The following is a 14326-nucleotide window of genomic DNA, read 5'->3' as shown; positions in this document are numbered from 1 at the left end:
CTAAGCGCGTAAGCCACGATGCTAGCTCAAAAAGCCTAACGTCATGCTATTATCACTCACTGCTCTTTCAAACGAACACACACAAACCTATGAATAAAGTAGATCTTACGGGATTTAACGTTTTTTTAACTGCCAAAATTTTACTTTTTATTCTTGTTGAAATTCACAACATTTCATAAAGATCGGTGAAAAATTAGAAAATAACGGTTTATAACTGACAAAAGCTTGTTTTTCTTCTGAAAAGTACGTATTGAAACTCAGTTATGGACAACGGACCTACTCACAAAATTTCATAAAGATTGGTGAAAAAACGGGATTTAACGGTTTTTTAACTGCCAAAAATCAACTTTTTATTCTTGTTGAAATTCAGTTAGGGACAACCAACCTAACCACAACATTTCATAAAGATCGGTGAAAAATTAGAAAATAACGGTTTATAACGGGTTTTTAACTGCCCCAGGTGGCCCATACCAATAAAAACAGTTTTATTCTGCTAAAAACCACATCTCCTTTCTTACCCACAACAACATTAATAAGATAAAGCAAGTCTAAAAAATGGTGTTTGTGTAACACTTTTTGGACACACTGACAGATTCCTGGCCATATATAGATAGATATATACGGCTTCTGTGTGTGTGTGTGTGTGTGTGTGTGTGTGTGTGTGTGTGTAGGCAACACCTGTGGACTGTAGAGGTCTGTTTGCGATGGGGTCTGGCGGCTTTGGTCTCTCTGTATGTTCTGGCCTTCCTTTGAGAAGCCATAACAGTTATTATAGGGCTTAGAAATAAGCTCTAAAATTCTCAATCCCGTTTGAGTGGACTTCGCCTTCAAAGGTGATTGTGGTGTTTCGGCACTTGGTTACATTTGGCGTCGTCGACAGGGATGGGACTCGACATGATATGTTCAGGCCACTGAATCATTTTCGTGCTGTTACCATTCCACCAACCTGGGAGGGACCTAAGCTTGGCGGGTCCATGGTTCGGAACTATGGGGACAAAGTTCATTCAAAGGGGGTCGAGTGTGACAGGGAGACTACCGTCGCCCTTCACAGCAGACTCTGCAGAGTTGTTCGCCTTACACGTTGTCAGCTATTTATAGCTAGCTCGCCAGGCAACACCTGTGGATTGTAGAGTTCTGTTTGTGATGGGGTCTGGCGGCTTTTGTCTCTCTGTATGTTCTTGCCTTCCTTTGTGTGGGCACAAACTGGTGGATGAAAATGTTCAACACGTGCTCTAAGACGGCGAACCGCCACGCTGTCTGTCTCTGTCTCGCGATTCACCCGGCTAAGCCGGGTATTCCTCTAGTAGATTATAGTTCAACAAATACATTGAAATCCTGATGACATGTCACTGAACCTGATTAATAAGGGTTCGTCTCTTCTGGAACACGAATAACACAAGTCTGCTGAAGCGAGAGAGAGAGAGAGAGAGAGGGGAGAGAGAGAGAGAGAGACAGAGACAGAGACAGAGAGAGACAGAGAGAGACAGAGAGAGTGACGCTTTGAGAGTTTATTGTCCTCAGCTTGTGACAAGGGGATATAATTTACAGAAGAAATAAACATAACCATCTCTGCAAACACATCCACACACACACTCCTCTCTCTCTCTCTCTCTCTCTCTCTCTCTCTCTCTCTCTCTCTCTCTCGCTCTCTCTCTCTCTCTCTCTCTCTCTCTGCCACACACACAAACGTACGCTCACGCTCACACACGGATTCTTCCTCCCAGTTGCATAATTATCATACAATAATGCATTAAAATTCGTTAAAAAGTCTAAAAGCATCAAACACATCATTAAAACTTAAATCATTAAGAATGTTATGGGAACAGACCACCCATCTGTTGTTTACTTAATACTCTACAATGTACATTCTCTTTCTTCCATTTTTTCTTCCTTATATCCAAAGCCATGGCAATAAAACATGCAAGCTCATCACTCTCAAATCACTCGATGCCAGCAGTCGAAACACCGTGTTCATGTCGGGCTGAGAGGACGCACATTCTAAAATTGCAAACTTTTGTCTCAAACTCGCATAACATTTACACTTGAAGAGGAAGTGGACTTCATCTTCTGGTTCCTCTGTACACAATGGACATAAGCAATTTTGTACTTGTTCATCAATTACAAACCACTGTTTATTGCTATATAAACCACATGTCCTCAGTTTGAATCTTGCAAAATTATCCCTTCTCCATCTATCCGTAATGCACAAATATTTCTCTGCTTGAAATGCACATTTGAAGGAATAAAACCACTTATACTTCACATTTTCTTCTATTTCAGAATGCCAATTCTGTTTATAACAACAAATAAGCCTGTCCTTAAATTGTCTCAAAAAATGCCTCTCCATTCCGACCCCTTGACTTAACCATACGAAGCCAAATCCATTCTCAACCAATACTTTCTTCACCTTTGTTGTTCAATTCTCTCTACCTGCCTCAGACTGTGCCAATAACATTTTGTAAGCCTGCCTGCTAAGGCGTGTCATGGGCAACCTGGGCAACTTAATCCAATACTTTATACACTTCACTGTTGTTCTAATAAACAGCGGGTAGCGACCAGTTTCTCCAAAAACCATTTTGTTCGAAGAATGTAATGACACATTTAAAAAGCGTTTTATTGCAAAGGTGTGAACCTTTTCTATTGACTGAGCTTCATCTAAACCCCACACTTCTGCTGCATATGTCAATATAGGCTCGATCTGAGTGTCGAACATTTTCCAAAATAGACATGGGTCTGCTGTGTTCAACTTCCGCATGGTCTTCTGTATCGCCATGACACCTCTTTTACCTTTTGTGCTAAACTCATTTAAAACACCACTGATACTCAACTTTGTCGTAAACATCATACCCAAATATGTATATGAATTTGTTACTTTGAGTTCTTCTTTCCCGTAAATCCATTTTTCATTTGCAGATAAGTGCCCTCCTTTACGAAAAACCATGATATTTGTTTTATCCAAATTCACAGTGAGTGACAACCTGTCCGCTTCTTTTTTCAGATTAGTCAACTGGTTCTGCAGGCCTGTCACTGTGTTTGACAACAACACAACATCATCCGCAAAAAGCATTAAAAACAGTTCAATGACACCAGGTACCAGCTGTATACCGTGTTTCCCCTTTTTAGACAATTCGACTGCTAATTCATTTATGAAAAATGAAAACATCAAGGGGCTCAGTAAGCACCCTTGTTTCACTCCTTTCGGGCAATCAAAATAACCGGAATACGCACATTTCTCACGCACGCATGCCTGTACTGACTTATACACACCTTGCAAAGCCTTAAACATTTTTCCATTAATGCCATTTTTTTTTCAAAACAGTCCATAATGCATTTCTGTTCACGGAGTCAAACGCTTTTTAAAAATCTACGAAGGCTACGTACAGCTTCATGTTTCGGGCCAAGTGCTTTTGGACTACAGCATACAACGTAAAAATATTATCAACTGTGCTGTGTAGCCCGCTCGAAAACCCGCTTGCTCCTCAGTCATTTTGTTTTCGTCTTCTGACCAGTGTGTAAGACGTTTATTTAGGACTAGATGATTACCCGCTTCGCCGGGTACCGGCTTCGCCGGGAAGAAGTAGAGCCGAATACCAGGCTGCGCCTGGAACCGGCTTTGCCGGGTGTACGCCGGCTTCGCCGGCGCACGAAGGAAAGGAGATAAACGCGCAAAACACTGGAGACCTTCTAAAAATAGTAACGTGCAGTGACCTTCTAAAAATAGTAACGTAGTAACGGGAATATGGATTGACGCCACACGGAGGAAGGGAGATAATCGCGGCTGAAAACACTGGAGAAGATAAGGAAGAGTTACTGGTAGTGGATCCCGACAAAACAAAACAAAAATCGGTTCAGCGCGCACAGCGCTGCGCGCTGAGAGCACGTGTTGAAATATCTCATCGATGAGGTTGTGTCCGGGGTGTAGCTGAATACGGTGTCCAAATTTGAAAAAGATCCACCGAGAACTTTGGCCGTGCATCGCGAACAGACAGACAGACAGACACTAGTCGTCTATATATATATAGATGTGTGTATAAACTTTGCTTAGAACACTTGTTAAGGACACCCCACGGTAATTATCTGGTTGGTTCACGTCACCCTTCTTATGAATCGGTACAATAATGGATTTTGACCACTCTGTAGGGAAAGTTCCAGAATCAAACAGTGTGTTAAACAACTGTACCAAATAACTGAACACCACTTCATTTGCATTTTTACGCATTTCACTGAGAATCATGTCCGGGCCAGCACTTTTTCCAGCTTTAAGGTTCTTTATAGCTGCTTGCACCTCATCTAAACTGATTTCATCGTTAAAAGGGGCCACTGGTTCTCCTTCATCTGTCCCATTTTGTTGTGGGGCGTTATCACTGTCTGTAGCATCGTGTGTTTTAAAAAGAGACGAGAAATGTTCAAACCATTGCTCCTTTGATATTTCATTATATATCACAGACTTTCTGTTTAGGGACCGGATGGTTTGCCAAAAGGTCTTTGGGTCATTTGCTGCTTGTTTCAACTTCAACACTCTCTTTTCATCAAACTCTGCTTTCTTCTTTTCGAGGAGTTCTTTATAAACTTTTCGTTCTTGAACATATAGTTCACAGCAAGCTTCATATTCCTGCTTATTAGCTCTCTTAGTCTATTTAAAAACCTCTTTACAATAACCTTTTTTTGTCTGCATTCTTCATCGAACCATTCATTTACATGCTCCCTTTTCTTCCCAACAGTTCTAAACATACAAACTGCTGCACTGTATAACCCCTTTTGGAAAATATCAATGGACGTATCCACATTTGAATCCAATGCAGTTTGGGCTTTGTGCACACACTGCTGGAAATCATCCGAATGTAACTCGTCTCTGTACCTTCCTGCACTATTTTCAGACCAAATTATTCGGTCTTCACCATTCTCTGTTTGCCCCTTCTTCTGTGCTGAGACTTTGGTATTTTGCCACACAAATTCCACAGGTAAATGCCATGAATCAATGCGATCACCAACCTTCAAATCGCACTCTGTGAAATACAAATCTTCTGACATAAGAACATAGTCTATCACACTGCTCCCGTGTGGCGAGACGAACGTGAATTCGCCGTCAGCATCACTTTTGCAAAACCCATCTATCTATATATATATATACGACTTGTGTCTGTCTGTCTGTCTGTGTGTGTGTGTGTGTGTGTGTGTGTGTGTGTGTGTGTGTGTGTGTGTGTGTGTGTGTGTGTGTGTGTCCGCGATGCACGGCCAAAGTTCTCGGTGGATCTTTTTCAAATTTGGAGACCGTATTCAGCTACACCCCGGACACAACCTCATCGATGAGATATTTCAACACGTGCTCTCAGCGCGCAGCGCTGAACCGATTTTGGTTTTTCTCTGGATCCATTCCCAGTAACTCTTCCTTATCTTCTCCAGTGTTTTCAGCCGCGATTACCTCCCTTCCTCCGTGCGGTGCGCCGGCAAAGCCGGCGTACACCCGGCATAGCCGGGTCCCCGGCGCAGCCGGGTATTCGGCTCGACTTCTTCCCGGCGCAGCCGTACCCGGCGAAGCGGGTATTCATCTAGTTCATAATAACACAATCAAACATAAAACATAAGTTTAGAAGTGAATACCCAAAACTGTTCTTTTTAGTGTCTTTCGATCCTATCTCAATGCATTCGTCATCATCGTCAGAACCTGGGGTGTAAATAAACGTTTCTTCAAACTTCGGCTGCACACGCCCTGTCCTTGCGTTAAGGTCACCGCATATCACAACATACACGTCTTCTTCTCTTAGAGCCTGCAGCATATTTTCTTCTAAAATCACTACACCGTCCTTTAGTTCAAGTGAGTCATAGACAGGGCTATTTTCTGGTGCAACGTAACACGCGATCAGCATGACATCTTTGTCAACATTAAACACAGACTTATCAATCCTAACACACACAGTATTACGGCAATCTATTTTCACCTCTTTCACAAATTTTGACAGAGCTTTGCGAATCAGAAGCAGTACGCCACCAGAATGTCTACCCTGTCGCGACAGTTTGTATGCTGGAGCAATGAATTTGGAATAATCTGGGAACACTCCATTAAAGTCAAACGATTCACCAATAAAAGTTTCTGTCAAACAAGCAATGAGAGAGAGAGAGAGAGAGAGAGAGAGAGAGAGAGAGAGAGAGAGAGAGAGAGAGAGAGAGAGATTGGATTGGATTGGATTGGATAGTTTAATTGTATAACCAGTGATTTGGTTTTTACAATGGTAAAAAAAAGAGAAAATGTACAAAATCAGCATTTCACGTAATCGAATCAAATGTATATATGTCACAGGGGAAACCGGAATCCAGGGGGATCTGGAATCGCCCTAGGGGAAATTGGAATTCTAGTTTCCCCTAGGGGAAACTGGAATTCCAATATCAACTGGAAAATATCTAGTGGAGATTGGAATTCTAGTTTCACCTAGGGGGAACTGGAATCCTTTCTCTAGGGGAAACTGGAATTCTGATTTGCCCTAGGGGAAATTGGAATTTGTATTATGAATGGTTTCACTGCTGATAAATATTATATTCACAAACATTGTTTTGCATTTAACACATGCTTTGTGGAATGTTTTGCAAATTACAAAGCGAATTAAACATGACTACCTACACTATTACTTCGCTCATAGTTCGACAATAAGCCGAGTATGTAATCATCAGTCATACTTCCCTTTAGTTTAAAGCATGAGGAATGATAATCATGCACACATCGGTGGTGTGAGTTGATCATTCTTATATTTAACAATGTGAACACTGTTTACACACAACTCTGGAAAATCTGCTACTTGCTTTCATGTTTGAATCATGCACACATCGGTGGTGTGAGTTAATCATTCTTATATTTAACAATGTGAACACTGTTTACACACAACTCTGGAAAATCTGCTACTTGCTTTCATGTTTGCCTAGGTTGGCGACAGTAGTTTTACTGTAATGTGAAACCAGTTGTACTTACTTGTACATGTTCTACCATGGAGCAAAAAGATAAATTTTACCAACTCTTGGAAGATCATATCATGACTTTAGAAGATAATAAGAAGGAGGCGTTTTGTACATCACAGAGCAAATACAACCATATTCTTCAAGCTCTTCAGCTGGCCAAAGGAGCGAAATGTGCACAAGGAGCCAAGTTCAAACACAGGGCTGGTCAACATTTTTGCCTCCAAACAATTGGAACTCGGACACTTGTTTACTGCGTGAAGGCGAAAACTCCTCTTGTTACAAAAGAAGACACCTTTGAGACCATCAAGAAGTGTCATGAGGAAGTGTGCCATTCTGGGCGCGACAAAACATGGCACGAGGTGAAAACCAATTGCTCTGGAATAAAGTATGACGCAATTGATGTTTTCCTGAAAACGTGTACATCTTGCTCAACAAGAAAAGTCCACCAAAATGCACCATCTGGGAAGCCGATGATCAATCTCACCTTTCTTCTGCGTCTGCAAGTTGATCTCATTGACTACAGAAATAGACCTGATGGTGATTTCAAGTGGGTGCTGCATGCCCGTGATCATTTCACGAAATTCAGCTGGGCGTACGCATTAAAGTCCAAATGCGCACAAGAAGTCGCCGATGCTATGATCAATCAGTTCAGTGTATTCGGTGCGCCAAAGATTATGCAGACCGACAACGGGCGGGAATTCACTGCGAGGGTGATCAATGAGCTGACAACGATGTGGCCTGGAATGGTGATCATCCATGGCAGACCCCGCCATCCCCAATCCCAAGGTAAGATGAACAACTGAAATTTTGACCAAAATCTCAGAAAACGTCACATATTTGAAGTTTTGACATTTTGCTTTTTAAAGTTATTAGCATTAACAATGAATTGTGGATGTCTTCTACACCTTTATTAAAGGGCCCGTCCAGAGCAATTGTTGCCCTGTCTTTTTATTAGCTGACCTGAATCCCAACCTTCCTAAGTTCTAAATTTTACCCAAGTTTTAATCTCGAGGAAGCTAGCATTCCTCCACAATAAACTGCATCAATGAGCGCTCTGAATGCAATGCAGTCGGGGAGACCTTCACTCTTTTTTTTAATAAATTGGCGTTCTCACCCGACTATAGAACTATTTTTGGCTCATAACTTTAGACATACAAATTCGGTCACAGATATTTACCAATGTGAGGATTCCGATAATCTAAAGAAAACTAGGCAAAATAAACTATCGGAAGATTGTTTGCTTGGACGTCAAGGTACTTCTGAGACATACAAATTTTGTCACAAACATTTTCCATTGTGAGGATTTTGATAGGCTAATAAAGTGATTTGCCAAAAAACAGTATGGAGGGCCCCTTTAAATCAATACCATAACTATTGCCCGGAGAAATAAGGAGATTGAAAGAAATGAGAATAAAAGTAACGTTCCTAATCATTTCGTTCCTTCATACACAGGTTGTGTGGAACGTGGGAACGGTGACCTTGAGATCAAGTTGGGCAAATGGATGGATGAACACGGCTCCGAATGGACAAAAGGGTTGAAATTTGTCGTACATGCCATAAATACCTCAATCTCGGACACCACCGGAAAGTCACCTTACCAACTGGTTTTTGGACAACCTCCAAGGACAAATTCGTCTTTGTGGCAGGAACTGTCTCGTCAAGGGATTTTGTATGAAGAGGACCTTCCCGAGGATTTTCTTCAGCAACTTGAAATGGAGGAATCTGTGCCGCATACATCGGACTCGTCACAGCATACACCTCGGCGCCTGGAGGAATCTGTGCCGCATACCTCGGACTCGTCACAGCATACACCTCGGCGCCTGGAGGAATCTGTGCCGCATACATCGGACTCGTCACAGCATACACCTCGGCGCCTGGAGGAATCTGTGCCGCATACATCGGACTCGTCACAGCATACACCTCGGCGCCTGGAGGAATCTGTGCCGCATACATCGGACTCGTCACAGCATACACCTCGGCGCCTGGAGGAATCTGTGCCGCATACATCGGACTCGTCACAGCATACACCTCGGCGCCTGGAGAAATCTGTGCCGCATACATCGGACTCGTCACAGCATACACCTCGGCGCCTGGAGGAATCTGTCAGCAACCATAGCCATGGAAAGCGCGGCAGAGAATACATTTTGTTACATGATCACCGAATGATTGCCACAGGCACAGAGTGTCCAAGTAGAAACATGATCCATGGACAGTCGGTGAACACAAGTAGCCACGCTGTAGTGTCTGTTACTGAAGTACATGATGCCGAATTCATACCTGTGGAAGACAATCCATTCGAGGAATGCATAGAGATCGGCCAGTTTGTGACATGGAGGCGAAGTCAAATGTTTGACGTTGATGAAGGTGACTCACACAGAGAGGAAAGGATGCAAGCAAGAAAAAAATATTTGAAAGCCGCGAAGAAACAAGAATCACGGTACGTGAAGAAAGTGGCTTCGAGAACGAAGGTGTACTCTCTTGGTGATACTGTGGGCTTGAACATCCACAAGGTAGACAGAGCTAATAGTGATGCTCGCTTGTTACCGTGCAAAGTACTCATGTCAAAGCCTGTTGGTGGACAAAGGCACCTGTACAAATTGTACTCCGCCACCGGAATCCTCGGGCCGTGGATCGCAGGCGAAGAACTTTCCGATTTGAGAAGTGTACATTTTGAAAGCCTGAATGAGGTTAACCCAGACTTGCTTGAGGAAATATCTCTCATCAAAGCGTGTCGTCTCTCCGTGAAATGGCGTGATACGGGTTCAAGGGTGCCATCTGGTGCCAGCGTGTGCAAGTGTAAAGGGCCGTGTACTACAAAGCGCTGTTGCTGCAGAAAAGCAGGACTTGAATGTGGCACCAAGTGTCACACAGACAGCAAAGCATGCAAGAATACCGAATAGAACATTACACATGCATGGCTGGTCATTGATTGTGTTTTATTTTCGCTAGAATATCTTTTAATTGTCATTGTTGGAATGAAAATAAATAATTGTTAACCATACACACACAGTATCACTCACGTTAACATTCAAATATAGTTCTTTATCAGCAGTAAAACCATTTATAATACAAATTCCAATTTCCCCTAGGGCAAATCAGAATTCCAGTTTCCCCTGAAGAAAGGATTCCAGTTTCCCCTAGGTGAAACTAGAATTCCAATCTCCACTAGATATTTTCCAGTTGATATTGGAATTCCAGTTTCCCCTAGGGGAAACTAGAATTCCAATTTCCCCTAGGGCGATTCCAGATCCCCCTGGATTCCGGTTTCCCCTGTGACATATACATGGTGTTAAATATTTTTGGCAGTTGCTTGCTAATATAGTCACCTCACCATATAGATATATACATCGTAGCAAACAGTGTATCAACCATGAAAACTTTCTGGTAACGGTAATACCGAGGGGTACATTTTTCATGTCACGAATCAAACATCAAGTCTCTTCTGCCTCGCTTTCCAAGCCAGGAATAGATATTTAGCAAAACTTACGGCTTTTGTTTCGTCGCTACCTTTCAACAGTTCACACAGTTGGAGTTCGCATGGAGAGTCAACCGGTATGCCAATATATCTGGTTCTAATAGCCTGATACACTGGGCACACAAAGACAACATGTATTTCATCCTCAGTTTTATTTGTACAAAAAGGGCATAGCCGGCTTGCTTCCGAATGCGAAAAACGTTGCCTGCGTGCACTGAATGGAGAGACGCCAAGTCTGAACCTGCTGAGAGCTGTCCTGTAGATATTCACTTTTATAAAGTCTAAATAATGTTCTCGTCCGATCAGACTTTTGTGACTGTGGTAAAGTTCAAAGCGAGGACTTTGTGACGTATGATTGAGCCATTTCAGACAAAAGTTTTCACTTAATCGTTCTTTGAAGGTGCGCAGGAATAGTCTCTCATCTGCCACGCTTCCAAATTGCCACACAAGGCCAAAACCAAGCTCACAAAACAAAGACTTAACACGTGTGACCCAGTTGTCATGGCCCCTTTCATGCATATTCAATAGGGACAAGTATGCCATCTTAGAAAATCTAACGTCCGGCTGCTTAAGTAAGCGGAACCAATATTGAATGCACTTTGCAGCGGACTCAATGTGAAGTGGATAACGGCCAAGTTCACTGTAAATCATGTCGTTAGGTGTCATGGTTGGTACATTCATAAAAAGCTTGCACGCGTAAAGGTGCACCCTTTCGATCTGTTTATTTTCGCTGTGACCCCAAAGTTCAGAAGCATAGAGCAGTGAAGGAACAATTTGAGCATCAAACAGTTTGAAAAACACTTCGCATGAGAAAATACCACACTGTTTCAGCGTTCTAAGGATTTCCATTGTTCCCTTTTTGCCTCTCGACACAAATTCCTCCGTGCCTATGTTTAAACTCATCATTGTAGAAAAGGTGAAGCCAGAGAGAGAGAGAGAGAGAGAGAGAGAGAGAGAGAGAGAGAGAGAGAGAGAGAGAGAGAGAGAGAGAGAGAGAGAGAGAGAGAGAGAGAGAGAGAGATCAAATCAAATCAAATCAAATCAAATTTTATTTTACGAGGGTTGTGGCATAAGCAATATAAACGAGCTTCTTTTCAACCAGCCCTCGCCCAGAGAGGGACTATTCTAATCTTGAATACATATATATATATATATATATATATATATACATACGTAAAACAATTACAAAAGATAAGCAAGGCAGAAAAACTATTCACATGACTATATACACGTTGTAGGCTATACATACATTCTTGCGTTATGAAACACTGATACTTTATGGACAGATATGATCAATATGAAAATAATCAGAACGAAGTCTTCCATCACTGTGACTTTTCGTAATTTGACATTAAATGTAATGAGAGGTGTTTTTTGAAAGTATTGAGACTTGTTGGGACTCGAACTGATTGTTGGGACTCGAAGAGAATTCCACAAAACGCTGCCAGAATAAGCTAAACTTGATTTAAAGAGATCTATCCGCGGAATGGGGACGTTGAATTTTCGGCTTGGTTTGGCTTTAAATTTTGTAATGAAAGCACTCGGTGCATGGCCGGAAAGGATTTTGTGAAGGAGCACGCCTTTATTTGATTTAAATCTTTCTTTTAAAGGCAAAATCTTAAGTTTTTTATAATCGTCCAAAACAAGACTGGATTGTTTCAATAGAACTGATTTTAGTGCTCGTCTGTGTAGACTGTACAGTGGTTTTAAAATGTTTGCACTGGCAGAGTCCCAGATGGTCGAACAATAATCCGTGATGGTTTGTATGTATGCATTATAAAATAATAACCTTGAGTGTGGATCAAGAAAGTGCTTTATTCTGTTCAACAAATATATTTTCCTCGACACGGTTTTACACAACGATCTAACATGATGGGTCCAAGATAAATTATTATCGATATTTACTCCCAAAACTTTGTGATCTCCTACTTCCGCTATTGCATCGTTGCCAATTAATAAGGAATGAGGATTATTCTTGATGTTTTGTCTTTTTTGCCTTGTTGTAATTAACATGTATTTGGTCTTTTGGGGGTGAAGACTCATGTGGTTATAATTCGTCCAATTAATGAGATCATCTACACTGTTCTGCAATGATAAATAAACTTTGTCTAATTTTTTATCAGAAGTGTGTATGGTCGTATCATCAGCAAATAGTTCACAATCATCATTAACACTAAAAGGAAGATCGTTAATATACAGAGAGAAAAGAAGTGGCCCAAGGACAGAACCCTGGGGGACTCCATATAACACCGGTCTTTTACTTGACATAGTGGAATTCACGCAGACGGATTGCTCTCGTCCGGCTAAGAAAGATGAGAGGAGGCATAGGGTTTGGGGTGACAATCTATACTCAGCTAATTTTCTTAAAAGTAACTCATGATTAATGACGTCGAATGCTTTTGCAAAATCGACGAATAGGACACCACAGAGTTCATTATTATTAATGTTGCTAAGCAAGTTTTCAAGAAGGTTTATTAATGCTGTGTGGCACGAATGATTTACTCTGAAGCCTGACTGATTTGAATGAATAAGGTCGTATTTCTTCAAATGTGCGGCCAAGTGTGTATATATGTGTTTTTCAAGTGGTTTGGATAAAACAGGAAGAATCGAGATTGGTCTGTAATTGGCGGGGTCAGAAGAATTACCTGATTTGAATAGCGGGATTACTTTTGCCTCCTTTAATTTGGCGGGAAAGTCAGATTTGTCCAGGCACAAGTTGTAAACGTATGTCAGAGATTCTGCAATAAAAGGGGCAGACAACTTCAAAATTTTCCCATCAAGATTATCTAGACCATGAGTACCAGTTTGTTTTAAGCATATCAGATAATGGAAGACTTCGCTCACAGATAACAGGGGGATGTCTAAATTATGTGTAATATTTTTTGAAACACAAAACTGTTTCAACTTGTCCAGATTATTCTGTTTTGATTTATCATTTGTGATTATTTTTTCAACAATAGAAGTGAAATGAATGTTAAGATCATCCGCAGGTACATCAATGACAAGATTTTACGGTTTCTTTACGTGTCAACTGGTTGATCACTTTCCAGATAATAATAATAATGCAAACTTTTATAGCGCTATTCTAGAAAAATGTCTACTCTTAGCGCTTTACAATACATACATCGACAAGCATACTATACACGCACAGGCAAAGAAACCGACCAAACATAACCAACAAACTATACATGCACAGGCAAAGAAAGCGACCAAACATACAATACACGCACAGGCAAGATAACGACCAAACATAAACAAACATACTATGACCAAACATAACCAACATACTATACGCGCGCAGGCAAAGAGAACAATCAGCACATGTAATAATTACTGACAACTAATAATGCAGGCATACAATGACAGTCCAATACACAGCCTAAGCACAAGAACCACAGTAGGCTTCTATATAAAAACGTGTCAACGGTACTATTTACACACACACAAACAGTGCTGACACAAAGCGCAGAAAATATATATACACGTTATTTTAGGCGCTAGGTAGGGGGTGAGGTGGGGCGGGATGGGGTGGGTGGGGAGATGCTGGAGGGGAAATCACTTGCGCTGAAAGAGGTGTGTTTTGAGATTTGTCTTGAATGTAGTGAGAGAATCTGTGTGTCTGAGAGGCAGTGGTAATCTATTCCAGGTCACAGGGGCTTGATAGGCGAAGGACCTCTCGCCACATGTCTTTGTTTGCACTGTGGGGAGTCGGAAGAGTCGAGTGTCGGCGGCGGAGCGAAGCTGACGAGAGGGGGTGTAGAGATTGAGGAGTTCTGACAAGTATTCTGGGGCAGAACCAGAAACGACGGCAAAAGAAAGAGAGGAGAGTTTGTATTCGATCCTTTTAGTGATTGGCAGCCAGTGTAGAGAGTGAAGAAGGGGTGTGGCGTGTTCATACTTGGA

General features: G+C 41.7%; 1 protein-coding gene across 1 annotated transcript; it reads left to right on the top strand.

Annotated features, from left to right (window-relative positions):
• The first annotated feature begins 7136 nt into the window (after window positions 1-7136).
• LOC138975965 (uncharacterized) lies at window positions 7137-10228 on the top strand. The gene is made up of 2 exons (XM_070348737.1): window positions 7137-7734; window positions 8401-10228. The coding sequence occupies exons 1-2, from the start codon at window positions 7419-7421 to the stop codon at window positions 9846-9848; spliced, it is 1764 nt and encodes a 587-aa protein (XP_070204838.1). The 5' UTR covers window positions 7137-7418; the 3' UTR covers window positions 9849-10228.
• Window positions 10229-14326: the final 4098 nt, after the last annotated feature.

Source organism: Littorina saxatilis, linkage group LG9 (assembly GCF_037325665.1).
Source record: "Littorina saxatilis isolate snail1 linkage group LG9, US_GU_Lsax_2.0, whole genome shotgun sequence".
Taxonomy (NCBI): domain Eukaryota; kingdom Metazoa; phylum Mollusca; class Gastropoda; order Littorinimorpha; family Littorinidae; genus Littorina; species Littorina saxatilis.
This window is presented reverse-complemented; position numbering and strand designations above follow the sequence as displayed.